This window comes from Protopterus annectens, chromosome 12.part0 (genome assembly GCF_019279795.1).
Source record: "Protopterus annectens isolate FY-2018-M chromosome 12.part0, PAN1.0, whole genome shotgun sequence".
Taxonomy (NCBI): domain Eukaryota; kingdom Metazoa; phylum Chordata; order Ceratodontiformes; family Protopteridae; genus Protopterus; species Protopterus annectens.
In genome coordinates this window covers 4,927,903-4,944,104 of record NC_056746.1, presented here as the reverse complement: position 1 = coordinate 4,944,104, position 16,202 = coordinate 4,927,903, and the positions used below count along the sequence as shown (strand labels likewise).

General features: G+C 43.9%; 1 protein-coding gene across 1 annotated transcript in view; it reads right to left on the bottom strand.

Moving 5' to 3' along the window:
• Positions 1 to 16,202, bottom strand: part of LOC122817306 (serine/threonine-protein kinase SMG1-like) — a gene marked incomplete in the record, with an annotated part of 2,898,779 nt that overhangs the window by 279,268 nt on the left and 2,603,309 nt on the right. Inside the window, 1 exon segment of the mRNA XM_044090530.1 lies at positions 12,807 to 12,944. Coding sequence (XP_043946465.1) covers positions 12,807 to 12,944 — 138 coding nt within the window.

The window sequence follows — 16,202 nt, the reverse complement described above, 5'->3', positions numbered from 1 at the left end:
GAGCCAGTCATCCAGGTACAGAAACACCTGGAATCCTTGACGTCTCAAGTGAGCCGTCACCACTGCCATGCATTTGGTGAACACCCTGGGGGCTGTAGTGAGACCAAAGGGCAGGGCAAGAAACTGGAAATGCCTGGCTCCCAGCCGGAAGCGTAGGTGACATCTGGAAGTTCTGTCCATTTTGATGTGGTAGTAAGCATCCTTCAGGTCGATGGAGCACATCCATACTTCTTTTCCCAACAATGGGAGAATCAATTATAGCGTGACCATCCGGAATTTGGACTTGCGTACGTAATGATCGCGTTGGCTGAGATCCAAAATAGGTCTCAGGTCCCCCGTTCTTTTCGGCACCAAAAAGAATCTTGAGTAAGTCCTTAATCCGGTCTGGTCTGGGGGGACTGTTTGGATGACTCCTTTTTCCAGCAGCTGAGAAACCTCTGATGCTGCTTGATCCGTTTTGACTGGGTGGAACGTCTGGGATCCTTTTGATGGGAGGGGGTGCGGAGTAGAATGGGATGGTGTAACCTCCGGCGATTATCCCTAATACCCATCGGTCCTGGGTGATGTTGACCCAGGCTTCCGGATACCGGGAAATTCGACCCCCGACTGGCTCCGGTGAAACACAGTCGGGCACACCCTCAGGAATGAGAGTATGGGGAACCACGAAAGGAATCGCGGTCCCCAGAAATGCTGGGGCCCCCTCTGCCTCTAGGGTGACGTCTCCCTGAACACGACCCCCCTCCCCTGCCTCGGGAGGGGGTCTCACCTTGTTCGGCAGGAAAAGGCCTTTGTGATTTCTTGAACCACATCTTTCCCCCTCGCTGAGCCTTGGGGTAAGGTCTCGACGGGAGGGAAAAATGGACCCCTACGGCAGACAAGGTCTTTCCCTCTTGCTCGCACCTGGTGAGGGTGTCTTTCACTTTGGTCCCGAACAAGGAGGAACCATCAAAAAGGGCATCAGTGAAGGAAGACTTAAAGGCCTCCGCAAAGTGACACAGGCGTAGCCAGGCTTGCCTCCTGAGGGCCACCCCTGAGCTAGCCGACCTACTCGCTCCCTCGGCTACGTACGAAATAAGTCGCATGGACGAGTTAGCGATGGAGTTGAGAGTAGAGAGCTGAGCGTTGACAGTTTGGTCCACCGTCTCAGGTACATTACCCGCTAGAGTATCTCCTAACTCCTTAAGGAGATCTCTCTGGAGCCACGTGAAATGAGACAAATAATTCAGCGACCGCAAGGTAAAGGTAGCTGAAGACAGGATACGCTTCCCGTACCGGTCCATAGTCCTAGACTCCTTGTTAGGAGGATGGACCGAAGAGGAAGACTCAGCAACTTCCTTCTGGGTGGCTGCCACCACCACCATAGCATCTACCAGGACTCCCTTTCTTAAAAATTCTTTTCCTTGGGGAGCGGACAAAAATTGGTTGGGGCGTCGAGGAACAGGCTCCACCGAGTCAGGACTCTCCCACACCCTTCGACAAATAAGGTCAAGGAGCTCGTCGAAGGGTGGAGACACCAGGAGGCGGAGGGCTGAGCGCCAAAAGCCTTAAGGAATACGGACTCCTCCTCGGAGGGGGTTTTGGAGGGCCAGTCTCCTCTTTGTTTCAGGATCTCCAGTATATCGGAGAACGAAACATCCTCAGAGGAAGACTTGGGGGACCCCTCCGATTCCTCGAGGTCAGTATCGGAAGTGAGGGACTCGTCCTGGGAGTCTATGTGCTTCCTCTTACACATTTTCTTTCTGGGGGGGTTCCTTAGGCATGGGCTCTGAGGGCCCCTCAGAAAGAAGGGGACTGCTCGTGGCGGTATCCTTAGGCCCTGGCGCTCTGCTATTCAAAGATAGGTGGGCGTCAGAAGCTCTCGCCGGTGTTGTGGGGGAAGGTAGAACCGACCCGAGAGAAGTAGCTGACCTAGCCAGCATGCTCCGCATAGCCTCGAAGGCGGGACCTCCCGAATCGGAGGACCGACCTCCCTCCAAGGCCATGACCGGGACTGGTGTCCCCACAGCCGTGGCACCAAGAGGGAGGCTCGGAACCAAAGGGTGTTCCGAGGCATCCCCCTCGGGCCCGACCGAGGAGACCAGAGTCTCGAACCCTGTGGACAGAGCCGATAAGGTTGGAGCCGATGCGGGCACCGATAAACCCCGTTGGGGGATCGGAGCCGATGCAGGAACGTCTCTTGGAGCGGAGCTTACCGGCTCCGACGACAAGGATGCGCTCTGAGGAGGAATAGCAGAAATAACCTTAGGAGCCGGCTCCGGAGCCGACTGGGTAGGAGCTGAGAAAAGTTTGGCCAACACCGGCGACTGTAGGAGCCTCTGCACCACCCTATCTACATCCAAATCGGAAAGCCTGGAGGACTTGGAGGAGATGGATGGAGACCCAGACCTCCTATCTGGAGAACACTGCCTCAAACTTGGCGACCAGCTCCGAATTGGTTCCAGTACGATTGGAGCGGAAGCCGACTCACTAGACACAGCTACCTCCTGCGGCCCCGATAACGGTGGAGCCGAGGAAGCAGACTCAATAATCGTGATTTTGGAAGGTGGCTCCGAAGCAACAGATGGAGCTGAAGACCTTTTCTTGGATTTTGAGGATTTAGACTTCGACTGGGAGCCGAACCTAAATCCTCCTCAAAAGACGGTTTAAGCAGTCCCTTTAGAATTAGTTTTTCCTCTCTTGGAGCACCCGAGGACTAAAGGCGTGGCAGAAACTGCACGACTCCTGAAGGTGGATGGCTCCAAGACAGTAAACACAGACCGAGTGTCCATCTGTGATGGACATCTTATAAGAACACTTCGTACACTTTTTAAAGCCCGAGGGCTTATGCTCTTTCTGCTCCTTAGACATTCTACGGCCACAACCATAGCAGCCGCTACTGACAAAGGGTGGGAAACCGCTCACATAGAAACTGCAAGTCCACACAAGCACAACAAACAAAGCAGGCACAGGGGAGAACCTCTAACTAAAATGGTTCTCCTCTTAACAAAACGACAACACACCAAACGACAGTCAGACAAACACCACAACAGAGGACTAGGTCCTCTAACTGAAACGGGCCTAGCCTGAGGGAAGTTAGGGATACCACACACAGAAAAAACACTCAGAACTCATAAGACACTAACGCAGCAACAATAGCTAACAAAAAGCTCTATTAGGCTAACAAGAATCAGCAAAATTTTCACAGGAAAAAAGGTTTTATCAATACTTAGCCACAGCCAAGTTGAGACCACGTCCGAGCTCTACAAGCGGCAAACGAGATCTGGGGATGTGGAGCAGTGTATTGTGGGATACCATCTTAGCCCAGCCAATCAAAGACTTTCGAGCTAGTAAATAGGCAGAGTCAAAGCCGATATTCGGCTCCGAACCCACAGGTGAAGAATGTAGGTGAGATAGGACTACATGACATCGTGCACTTTTTGAACCCTGAAGCCTTAAAGCTGTCCATTCAAGAGGTACCATAAAAATACAGTAATTCATAATAACAGCCTAACAGTGACAACAGTAACTTAACACAATAAAAACTACCTGCCCATCTAACAGTAAATGCACTACAGGTTCATAGGTAGGTACTAGGCTATTGGCCGGAGGGCCTACGTAAGCCTAGCCAACAAGGTTCCCTAACTTACGCCACCCAAGAAAGTTATTTTCCTGTGCCATTGTCGAGCAGAGATATAGAAGTGATCCCTGGGGTGTATTTCCTGTTTCCCATCCACTCATCAATATTTTTCTTGAAGAGTCCTAATGAAGAACTTTAATTGACATAGATGGGTAGCCTGTTCCAGAGTATGGGAACTCTCTGGGATAGGAATCTATCCCTCCAGCATGTCCTGTTTATTGTGGTGACAACATTTAGGTCCCTTGACCACGTAGCTCAGAGGGATTGGGATTTCTTTAGGTGTAACATGTCCAACAGCTCTGGGTTTGACATAGCTTTATATGTTAGGCAGAGATCACCTCAGAGTAGGCGATATACGATATTTATAATCTAAAATAAAAATTCACACAAGAAAATGGTAAAGACAACTTTAAACACCGAAACCTGACAGGTTGTGAAACCAAAGGTGGAAATGCCAACACACACACGACAAAGTACAATTGTACTACTAGAAAACAACACTAAACTTCTCCCTAACACTAATAAAACTAACAATACTATGCAGCATCTATCAAAAACAGGTGGTTGAAAAATTACACTAGTTATATCCAAGTAATACAGTATGGCACAGCTCGTCGTCCATGACCCAATCATGATGGTGGCAAACAACACCTGAAGACAGTGTGCTACAGTAGGGGTTTATGGGTAGATGATGCAGAGCTCAGAGTCTGCAGATTCTGAATATAGCCAGTGTCAGATATGATAAACCACAGGTTGAAACTGGATGAATACGATGATTCTCAAGTTATTCAACAATTCTCCAAAGGGGAGAAGTTAGGAAAGTGGACCTGCTAGTTAATAGCTCTCACAGCAGTCTCTTTTATGTATCCTTGATAACACTTGTCAGCAGTTCCTTAATACAGTACAATTAGTCTTCATCAGTTATGTAAAAAGAGTTGTAGTATACCAGAAAGCCATGCAGAACAGCCCTGTTAAATCTAACAGAACTCAATATCCATAATGCAATGCAACAAAAAGACAGGACAATGAAAAGGCTTGCTGCTTTTGTAGCTCAAGGGGAAGTTATGGGTCTGCACTGTCTACCTTGAGCAAGCCTGATATAACAAAACTGTAAAAACTCAAAGTTCTTCTGATAGGTAAGGGGGCTAAACAGCTTCTCCCATTAATACTACATGTTTTCTAAACACTGTTTTCCTCCCATTTGCTGTTCATCAGCTCCCCTTGTTTTAACTCACTAGCTCTCCATCAGTGACAATTTGGCCTTCTAACTTGTGAGGATTGAATGGAGGAATCCCGTATGAAAACAAGAGAGCAGGTTGTGTAGTGCCCTAGCTACCCAAAGATCATTAACGTCCTGCAGACTTGTCAGTGCTGCTTGACTTCAGCTGTAACAAAGATCAAAAGCATGCAAAGTCTACCAACTTTCATTGATGAAATGTTCTTCCTAGTACTAATGAGGCATGCCTTCACTAGACTGAAACAGCCTCAAATTGTTTGTGTCTTTCGGCTTTTCCCGGTTAGGGGTCGCCACAGCAGAACTCTAGTCCACTAATGATTGGTAGTTGAGTTTTACGTACTGAGTTACCAGCCCCGACGCACAACCTTCAATGAAGGTACGCCCATTCACGCATGTCTCCATGCAGAAGACGCTCTAGCTGAGAATCGAACCGGACAGCATCTTACTGTGAGGCGACAACGCTACCGCAGCACCACCACAACCTCAAATGATCTAAGACATTTTTGCAAGATTCTGTACTAAAGGTAATCTTACCTGGCAAAAGCAAAATTTCTCATGAAATTGTTGGAAAATATAAGAGAGTTGATGTCAATACCTTAGATGTACATGCCTAACTAACCAACTTTGCAGTTATTCCAGTTTAAGCAGAGTTCTAACTTTACACAATAAGTGATGCAACTACTTCCTTCCAATTGCCCAACTGCTGTGCAGGAAATCAAACAGCGGAGTGCAACAAACACTGACTGTTCAAACAGAAGACCACAGAGAGCATTCTTTGGAAGCTTGGCATGAAAAAAAAAATTCTTAACTGTGAGGCTCACCAATACAACCAGAGGTCTGAGATATCAAGCTTTCCTTGATTAACAAGTTTCAACAAACGCCACTTCTGTGGCATAAAGAGGTAAAAGACTTGACTATGACCCTGGTGACTGGAACTTAATTAGTGTCTTTGGTGCCTGCTGGAGTTGGGCAGGGGATGGAGAAGGAATGATGACTTAGAATGGCTTTCCCAAGGAGGAGGGGTTGGAAAGGAATGCAAACAGGGATGTCTGTTCTTGGCTCTGAAAGACGCCTGAGCCAAGTTGGGCTGCAGACAGAGATGGGGGAAGGGGAGTGGGGCCTGCCCCTGGGCAAGTCCTTTTTCAGTAACAACAGTAACAATACTTCATTGGAAGTCACAGCCTCTAGGCAATATTTGTATACGGGGGGGAGGGGGGGGGGTTAATGGCCACTTACTCAAGCAACCCAAGCCTCTTTGAGAAGCAGTGGCAGGTGTCTAGTCCACTTTGCTCCCATGCACCTTTGCAGTACAACTTATTGGGGGAGGGGGTGTTAGCTACGGTCTTGTAGTGTATATTAATACCAGACAAACCCAATTCAATCCTTATGTACTGACTGGATGGGGGAATAGAGGGAGAGAAGCTGTGCAGCTATAACGGATATCCTGTACAACCCGAAGCAAAAAACAGGTCTCAACAAGTGTTCTATGCCACCCTTGGTTTATCTTTGCCCTGTAAAATGAATACAAACAGATTTTATAATAATTCTTTCTGGGAGTACTTGTACAGCTTTATATGTACAAAATGCTACAGAAAGTACAAATGTCTGAATAGCCATAACCTTTTGATCCAACTCTTTCACTTGAACTCCACTACTTACATTTAATAACGAGGGCATCCCCAAGTTTGCTGAGATTTAGTTCATCTACCAGGTATCTCCACTGAAGGGACTATAACAACACGCAGCGTCTTTACTCATCTGTATTGCCATAACAAATAGATAATCTCTCATGCTGTCTTGACATTAAGGCAGTTAACACAGCTACTGCTCGTGTCGTTTTCTAGTCAGTCTTTTAACTTGAATACACTCCAAAGTTAACCAACAAGTGGAACAATCTAGGAAGGTTTTCACTGGGGTTTGTCAAACTTGGTAAATAATATATACAGAAGGACATCTAACATTTATACTATTCAATACATATCCCTTTACTTACACTTTATGTACTAATTCTGTCAGTGTTCCAAATATAATGGGAATAGTAGAGAGTTGAGTTGACAGCCCTGCATTGTTCTGACTCGCAGAAAATTAAAAGTTATATACTCACCAGAACTATGCATCTGTGTTAGTTTTCATTCTTCCCCAACGAATGAGGTCTCGAATCTGTCTCAGCCGCATTTCTTCCAGACTTCAATCCAACTCTCAAGTTCCTCCCTTTATCCATAATGCCTCACACCCCTGTACTACCTCAGAGCGAGTCTGCCCGTCTACCAGAAAAAACAGGTTATAGCCCACAAGAACAAAGACAGAAAAGGGGCTCAAACAGGAACAGTAGTTCCAATATTTCTATCAGGCTGCTCCCAAACCAAAAGGAGAGGAGGAAGAAGGCAGTGAAGTTGAGGAAGAATGAAAATGGAACACGGATGCATAGTTATGGTAAGTACATAACTTAAATATAATGTTGTCATTTTCATTCTTTCCTTAATGAATGAGACAGAGTCCCCAGCTACAATAACCTTGACTGGTCCTCATGGAAGGATGTTCCGGAGTTCCGCAGAACCAAAGGTAGCTTCAGCTTCTGGAAATTAGACCAATCTGTAATGGGCAAGAAAAGTATGAGCACTGGACCAAGTGGCTGCAGCGCAGATGCCATCAATAGAAGCGCTGGCCCAGAAAGTAGATGAAGTAGCCATGGATCTAGTGGAGTGAGCTTTTGGAAATCTCTGCACAGGCAAATCTTCATTGAGAATAAACATATGAAACGCAATCTGTTAATTATCTGTCTAAAGCAATTTCAGAGACTGGTGTTCCAAATCTATTGGGGGCAAAGGACAAATAACTGGCCAGTCTTTCTGAAACTCTCTGTCCTATGAAGATAAAAACGAAGCTGTCTAGGCACATCTAAAAGGTGAAGAATGTATTCACCTTTATTAGAAAAGTTTGAAAAGAACTGCAGATAGTTGATCACTTGGTTGATGTTCGCTTCAGAGACTATTTTGGGCAAAAAGGATGGATTAGTACATAAAGCGACTATCCTTGTGGAAGATCAAGTAAGATAACTTTCCAGAGTGCTTCAAATTCAGAAACTCGCCTAGCTGAAGTGATGGCTGCTATAAAGATAGTCTTGGAAGACAACGTTATGATCAGAATTGGCTAAAGGCTGAAAGGGAGGCGGAGTCAAACTCTGCTATAAAAGTTTATGGTCCTATGGTAGAGTATGATCTTTAATCATGGGTCAAAGCAAAAATGCTCCTTTAAGGAAGGCTTTGCATAACTGGAAAAGGCAAGGAGAAAAGCATACATTTCAGTGTTATATAACTGGAAATGGCTGCTAGTTGAACTCTGATGGTGGAAAAACTTAACTCCTCCTTGAAAATCTGAAGCAAAAAAAATCTAAAACAGCATCAATAGGTGCAGTAAAAGGACCCAATTTTCTCTGATAATCCCAATAAGAAAATCTTTTCCATTTACTTTTATATATTCTTCTATTGGAGGCTTTTTAGGATCTCAGCAGAATATGGAGAACTGGGAAAGAAAGCACGGGGTGTCTAGCCATTATTGGAATTGAAGAAAAGATGTGGTCAATTTGAGTTCATGAAGATCTTGGTGAGGCTTCACTGTGGGGTGAGTGATCAGATCTGGGGAGGGGGTCTAATGTCAGAGGACGACATAGGAGATGAGACCAAAGGAAGGGAAACCACATTTGACAAGGTCAGAAGGGGGCAATGAGGATAACCTGGGTCTTCAACCAGAATGCTTTCTGAAGAAATTTGGGGATCAGGGGATAATCATAAAGGAGACTGGAGGGGCCAAATGTGGACTACAGCATCCCTCGGTGACTCCCCCCAGGGGGGGGGGGGATCAGGACAAAGAACCTGCTGCACTTCTTGTTGAGGGGAGAGGCAAAGAGATGGCATAAGTTTGACCCCACTGACAGAAGATTCTCTGTCGCAGCTTGTTGAGCAACCACTCATGAGGAATCAGAATTGTCCTGCAGTTTTTCAGCTATCACGCTGGATTTCCCTGGTATGTGTGTTTGGAGGGGTTGGAGATCATCACCCACTGCCACATACTCATTGCTTCTCGACAAAGGGGATGGCGAGTTCTCCCCTATTTGTTGATGTATAAACCACCATGTCCTTTTGGATAGCAATTGTCCCTAGAGGGAGAGAGTTCTGAAAAGTCCGCAATGCTAGGAGAACGACCCTCATATTTCTAGGACATTGATATGCAAGTTGGTCTCTTTAGGGGACCACATGCCTCAGTCAAATCCAAGAAATACCCCCTCCCCATCCCAAATGGGAGGAGTCAGTGGTCACCATGGCTATAGGGACAAACCTGACAAACTTTATTGAACTTGATCCACCAAAAGAGAGAGTTCTTGCAAACCCAAGAAAAATTTACAGGATACGACAGAGGCTGAAGAATTGACCACTGACCTGCTAGAGTCCACTGAAGAATTTGCATATAGAAACAAACAGTTGGTAGGAAAATAACTGCCGCAGCCATTGATCCTAAGGCTTGACGAATCAGTTTTGTTGGGAGAGAAGGGAGTGAAAGTCTCTCTCTGAAATGCAGTCTTAAGGACTATTCTGCTTTTTGGAAGAAAGGCCAACCAACTTGGTGGTATATAAGTGAGTGCCTATAAACTCAAAAACTTGAACTGGCTGTAGATGGGACTTTGCATAATTGACTGTGATCCACAGAGACTGACAATAACTGGAGTAAGCAGTTCCTGGCCTTTCTGAGGAGATGCTTGGTTGGAGCAGTGAGCAGCCAGTCTAAATAGGGAAACACTCTGAATCCGAGCAATCTGAGATGAGCTGCTACCACTGCCATGCATTTGGGGAACAGCCTGGGGGCTGGACTGAGACCAAAGGGCAGGGCTCTGAATTGATAATGACTGTCCCCAACCAAAAGTGTAGACATTCCTGGGAGCATCTATTCATTTTGATATAATACTACGCATCTTAGAGACCTATAGAGCACATCCAGTCATCCTTCTGTAAAAGAGGTAGAATGGGACTGAACTGTGACCATCAGGAACTTGGGAGTTCTTTAGAAACTGATTTAGATTGCTGAGATCCAGAATTGACATCAAGTCCCCCATCTCCTTTGTCAATAAAAAGATCCTCTCTGGTCTGGTGGGACCTCTTGGATTACTCTTGTCTGGCAGCTTTTGAACTTCTAGGGCTGCTAATTCCAGCTGATTGGATGGAACATCGCGGAGATTTTTCCATTTGGATGGAGAGACTTGCAATAAAATACTCTGGATGTAATCTTTTGCACCCAAGTGCAAAAGATCAATGCCCAGGCTTCCAGGTGCAGAGACAAGCACCCCCTCACTGCCTCCAGAGAAGAGCAGTGGGGGTGACCCTTCAGGAGTGCTGAAACAGTCCATCAGCAAAAGAATCTCAAAAACCCTTGGTTTTGTGGGCCTCCCCTGCCCTCAGGACATTGTCTTCCATTGGAAATCCCTCCCGGCTCTAGAAGAAGATTCCCATTGTGCGTCCTGAAAACGTCTTTGTGATTTTCAGAACCACATCTTTTTACCTCCACTGCGATTCCTACAAAAGGATCTCTGTGGGGTTGAAAAATGGATTCCCATGGCAGGCAAGGTCTCTCCATCCTGCTCACTATGGTGCAATGTGAATGCACCTCCACCCAAGAGGTGTGTCTCACGCATAGTGATACATGGTCTTCAATACAACGTATACATCAAAATTTCCTGTACATTTGAGTTACACATGGGAGGGTATTGTGTTTCAAGTATGGCTGCAGCCATGTCTTGCTGGTTCTCTGAAAGATACCACATGGGGACTTGTGCACAAGTTATATTTCCAATCATCAAAAAGGTTACACAGGTACTGTCTTTCATGGGTTTAGGCCTGTACATATTACTGTAAAAAAGCTGTTAAAATTAATTTAATGTTGTGCCCCCACAGCACAGCTACCACAGCTCGGACCTAGGCTTACATCCTGCAACAGTCAGGACTGGCTGCTTACAGTCACTCGGGCACAATGTACTTCACTGCCACTGTATGCAATACTAAAAAGCATATCTCAATGCACATCACTATATACCACACAATGCAACATGCATGCATCTTGACCAAGAAAGTATTGTGTGCCATGCATGGTGATACCTAGATGCAAGTGCCATGTTGCACTGCGTATGAATTCCCTTTAATGATGTATGCAGGTGTAGATGGTCAAACAGTATGGCAAACGTGGCCATACTACCAGTGTTCCGCACTGGGCAGTATACAACACACATTCGTGTGTCCACATACATGCATGCAATGAATCCCTTTACGTGGTTTCTGTTAAATTGGTGCAATTACTGTTGAGCTGACTTGATCCTACATGTTCACAGTGCCACAGCATGTACAATTACCACTTTGGGTGACAAGCACGACCTATGGTCAAGTACAATGCGTCATGGCAGTTGTTGCATGAGTGGGCCATGTCTACACTGCTGATGTATTATCTGCTCATCTTCCATACAGCCAACAGTATATGCAGCACCCAGGATCTGCAAAAGATATGGAAGACGGCCCTGGTGGCTATTCACCAGGCAGTGTTGGTTAATGTGGCAAGAAGTGTCAGTCTATGGGCAGGACGTTATGCAGTTTGTGCAGAAGGCCAAGTGGATAGAAAAGTCATGCATGAGTTCTCTCAATGTCAGTAGAATGATAGTGCATCAACTGACAGGATGGCCGAGGTCTGTGGTTCGAGAGGGGCTCTGGGGGAGATACAGTGTCAAAAGGAAAGTAGCACCTCTGAACTTCAAGTGGGTTAAAAAGACATTTTTAACATACATACTATGTGTTGCAGGGAATTTCATGGGACATGCAATGTCAAGGTCAATACATTTTACAATACTCTCTTTTCTGGGCAGCCTTGGAACTCAGGCAGGATGTGATTCCTCGGATATTCTCTTTGAATGCATCTCATCCTGCAAGTGTTGTCATAATTTGCTCAGCCAGACACTCAAGGCAGCCTACCAACCCACCAGTAAAAGCTCCTGCTGTGCTCGCGCTTCCTTAACTTGCTACTTTTCTTAATAACAGAAATGAAAATTTTGAGGCAAGAAAGACTGCTAAAGCAAATGACACCAGATATATGTAGATGGGGGATGAAGATGTACACATTCCCCTGTATACATCTTGAAAACCACTTCCGGCTGGGATTTTACAGTTTATAATATTAAGTATTTCTGTACCTAACAAGAGTCAGGCTCTACTTACGAGTACTGGTCATGACTGCTACATCTACCTGCTGTGTTTTCCTAACTGCTACTCTTACAGTCATCCAGGTTTCATAAACAAGTGCTACCTGAAAGAATGTAAAGCTTAATACTTCAGTGATGAGGTGAATGCACAAAGAACACTGCATTTACTGACCATTCATAAGAGTCCCTCATATGTGCTTCACTGTTATGGTTGGAATACGTCCCCTGGGATCATTTAACTCCATTTAAATAAAATAAAATACATATTCACAATTCTTTTTTAAAACTTTTTAAATATTACTCCAGTCACCAATGATGGCCAATGACTCCCTCTAGAGTGACAACTCTAAGAAAAAAAGATCACACCCATTCTTTTTTATTTCATCACGGACTGCCTGACAAAATTGCTTTCATAACCAAAAAGAATGCACGTGAAACTCAAAGCTGTTTGGTGGGGTTGGCATAATGCTTAATGTCTTTACCTCACAGATAACAGGGTTTGATTCTGAACTCTGGTTATTGGCTAGGCTTGTAATAGTCTGCAGAATGATGGCCTAGCATTTACCTGTCAAACTATTTGCATTTTCATACTTAATTCACTCTGGAAAAAGGCAAAACAAAGCAGATTAATAAACTAAAACCATCAACCTATACAACCTTGGCTTGCCTGGACAAACATTTACATAGGAAGGAAAAATAAATGAAAATTGTAAGAGATTTACCTGGATAGTTGCAATTGTTGCTTCAATCTGGCTGAGGGCATGGAGTTTTTTCTTCATACTTGCTAGGATAGCAGAGCGAGGAGGAGGAGTGACGGACATAGCCTGGGTTCTGTTCATAAGCAGATCCTCATGCTGCCACTATTGAAGAAACAAGAGCTTTGAACCAGTCCTCTAACAATAGGGTATTCCAAGCTAATTCACATACATAAGGGGAATATTAACTTCAACTACACATCTTCAAGATCATCTTCCACAAATGAGAGCATTTGGTCTGGCAAATGTAATGAAGACCTCAGGAAGAGACAGAACACTTGAAACAGCATTGTTATACTGGAAAAACTGTGCAACTTAATGACTGCCGTCTTCACAGCAATGTGCATTTGACAGCCTCATTTTCCCCCCTCTACAAGTATCTCTACAATGCCACCTATAAGCAATGCGTGACTGTTTCCAAACTTATTCTGTGTTACTATGTTATTCAACTTCCTCAATGCACACCAATTTGGTATTGCATGACATCTTACTTTAGCTTAACATCTTTATTAAATCAGTTAAGACATAGGGAACATACATCTATAGGACAGCAAACAAACCATTTTTAACATTTTTTTTATTTAAATATACAATCCCATACATTTTTTTTGCTATCAGTCCAACATTACAAAAATTGTTGAATTCCTGACTTCCCTTAAACCTCACCCCTTCTCCTGAACATTATTCTGCATGTACTGTTCCCGCAGTTTCCATTTACTTCTATGTAATTTGCTTCTTTCCTTTTCTAAAGATCCCTCTTCCAGTTCTTTTCTCTCTTTCATAATATTCAATACCACAAGTACAGTTGGCATAAACTTCTCATGTTAGCTTCTTAAGAAACTGGTATCACTGGATTTTATACCTTAATTCTCATGAAATTAATAAATTCTTATCCAGGAAAGGAGTATAAAGCAAAGTGATTGTAGCCCTGTTATCTTTCTTTCCTTATGGGGACAGACAGCCTTACGGTCTCTGGACCTGCAGGTTTATTTGAATGAGACAAGCTCATTCTGATGTCACAGCTGATTAAGGCAGCTAAAGAAGCCTGAAAATCTGGCTGATAATGACAGCAAGTAGAGGATGACTTAGCCAAAGCAATTCTTTACCTGTAGCAGAAACAAAAAAGGTCCACGCAGACTGGTTTAAGATGGCAGCAAAGAAGCAAAAGTTATACATTCTCTTAATAAAAGATCTGGATGAGCAGGCCCATTATTAACCATCAGAAAAAACAGCAAAAGCTTTCAGTCATATTGGCATCTAAACTTAATCAAGTTACTAGTCCCTCACCTTTACCACCAATGCTCTGCCAGCTACCTTCCTTTCCAGGTCTCAGGCATACCATTTAAAGCAAAGCACAACAAATCTTCTTGACTACATCTGTTATGAGGTAGACAGAAGCAAAGTGGCCATGTTGAGGAGAAGGAACTTGTTCATCCAGATCTGCCATTATGCTAAGACTACCCTTCACAAGAAGCAGAACAAAGACCCAGAGTTAGTCTGCTGCATGGTAATCACAAAACGCACGTGGGATAACAGACTCCAAAAGACCACCAAGACCTAGAGATCACATGCAGTTTGCAGTCCCCTGCAAAAGTATTCAATGAAGACTGTGTTGCTGTGTTGCAGCCGTGCATAAATGATCTAATAATGCGTTTCTAAAAAAAGTCTAACAAGTGGCCACTGCTCTACCAATGTGTTGTAGGTATAGCAGGGAATGCTTTATTATAGTCTTCAAAGCTGAATTTAATGTAGAGAGCCTCCTATTCAGCGACATTAAAATTTATTTTTTTTATTTTTATTTTACATTTGTTAACCAGGTTAGTCTAGCTGGATATATGTCCATTTACAGTAGAGGCCCGAGGAGGAAAGCTCCACTAGAAACACTAAAAATAAGAAAGCGGTTCCAAATCTAAACAAGATAATAAGGATTATAAACACTAAATGTAGTAACATAGAAAAATGAAAAAAATATTACAAGAAACGGCATACAGGTACAACTGTTTTAACAGTATGATACAAGAAATAATTTGCAGTAGATAATACTTAATGTTCATAGGTAGTTCCTATAGGTTTCTAGGATTATGATTTCTACAGTCAGAGGTAGTGAGAAGAGATAACTTAATTAAACAAAGTAGGATCTTGTAAAATATTAGAGGAGAGGGCACATAATTAGTCAGGGTTACTGCAGGGGCATAGCCAATGAGATTTGAGGTGTCTTTTGAGATTTTGTTTAAAGAGGGGTACGGAGGTGAGTGAAGTGAGTTCATTAGGTAGCAGGTTCCAAATTTTTCCAGCAGTATTTGAGAACAGGGAATCCCCTGCCAAGTTGTTGGCCATGATTATACTAACTAGGAGTTTGCTTGAAGAGTGTAATGTATTAAGATTTTTGTAGGGGATGATGAGGTTAGAGAGGATAGGAGCGTTATTAGGTTGATTTAGGATTTTATGGGCAGTGGTAAGCTGGGTAAGATGGAATTGGTTTTGTAGTTCTAGCCAACCGAGCTGTTTTAGATTCTGACAATGGTGAGTTCTAAAGGGATTCCCAGAGGCAGATCTGGCAATGTTAGGAGTTAGCTAACTTGAGAAGATTCTATTTTTTCAAATTAGTGTATATGGGTGAGGCGTAGAGTTGAGATTAGATGGGAATGGGCAATTGTGGTTCTGGCTATAGGGAGCCCATTTTTCTATTTACTGTTTTTATAGTGTTGTTAATATGGCTATCAAAGGCAAGGTTATCTATTGTAATTCCTAAGAGTTTGGTGGTGGAGTCTGGGGATATGAGGGTACCAGTGTTAGATATTACTGAGAAATCTACAGGGGAGGACTTGCTAGGAGTAGAGAGTAGGAGCTTGGTTTTTTTTGGGATTCAAGAGGAGACAATGTTTTAAGAACAATGTCTCCGCAGTATTGAATACCATCTGAGTCAGGGATTGCAGTTCACAAGAGGAATTGGCTGAACATACGATTGTTGAATTGTCAGCATATTGAATACAGGTAGCTTGGGGAATTGCTAAGTATAGATCATTGATAAATAGTGAGAACAAGAGAGGACCTAGAATGGAGCCCTGAGGGACTCCAAGGGTGACTGGAAGGTGTGATGATATGTTGTTCTCCTCCCAAAGCATTGCCTGCTGCCTATTACTGAGGTAGGAACTGAACCATTGTACAGCCTGAGTGTCAAGAGAAACGGACTTGAGAATATTTATAAGCAGAGGGTGGTTTGCCATATCAAAGGCTTTAGAAAGATCAATGAAGAGTGCTGAAGAGAGGATTTTATTATTACGGTTTTCTGTTAATGGAATCAGTGAAGGATAAGAGGGCAGTGGTGGTACTGTGAAATGGTCTAACACCATGCTGGCTATT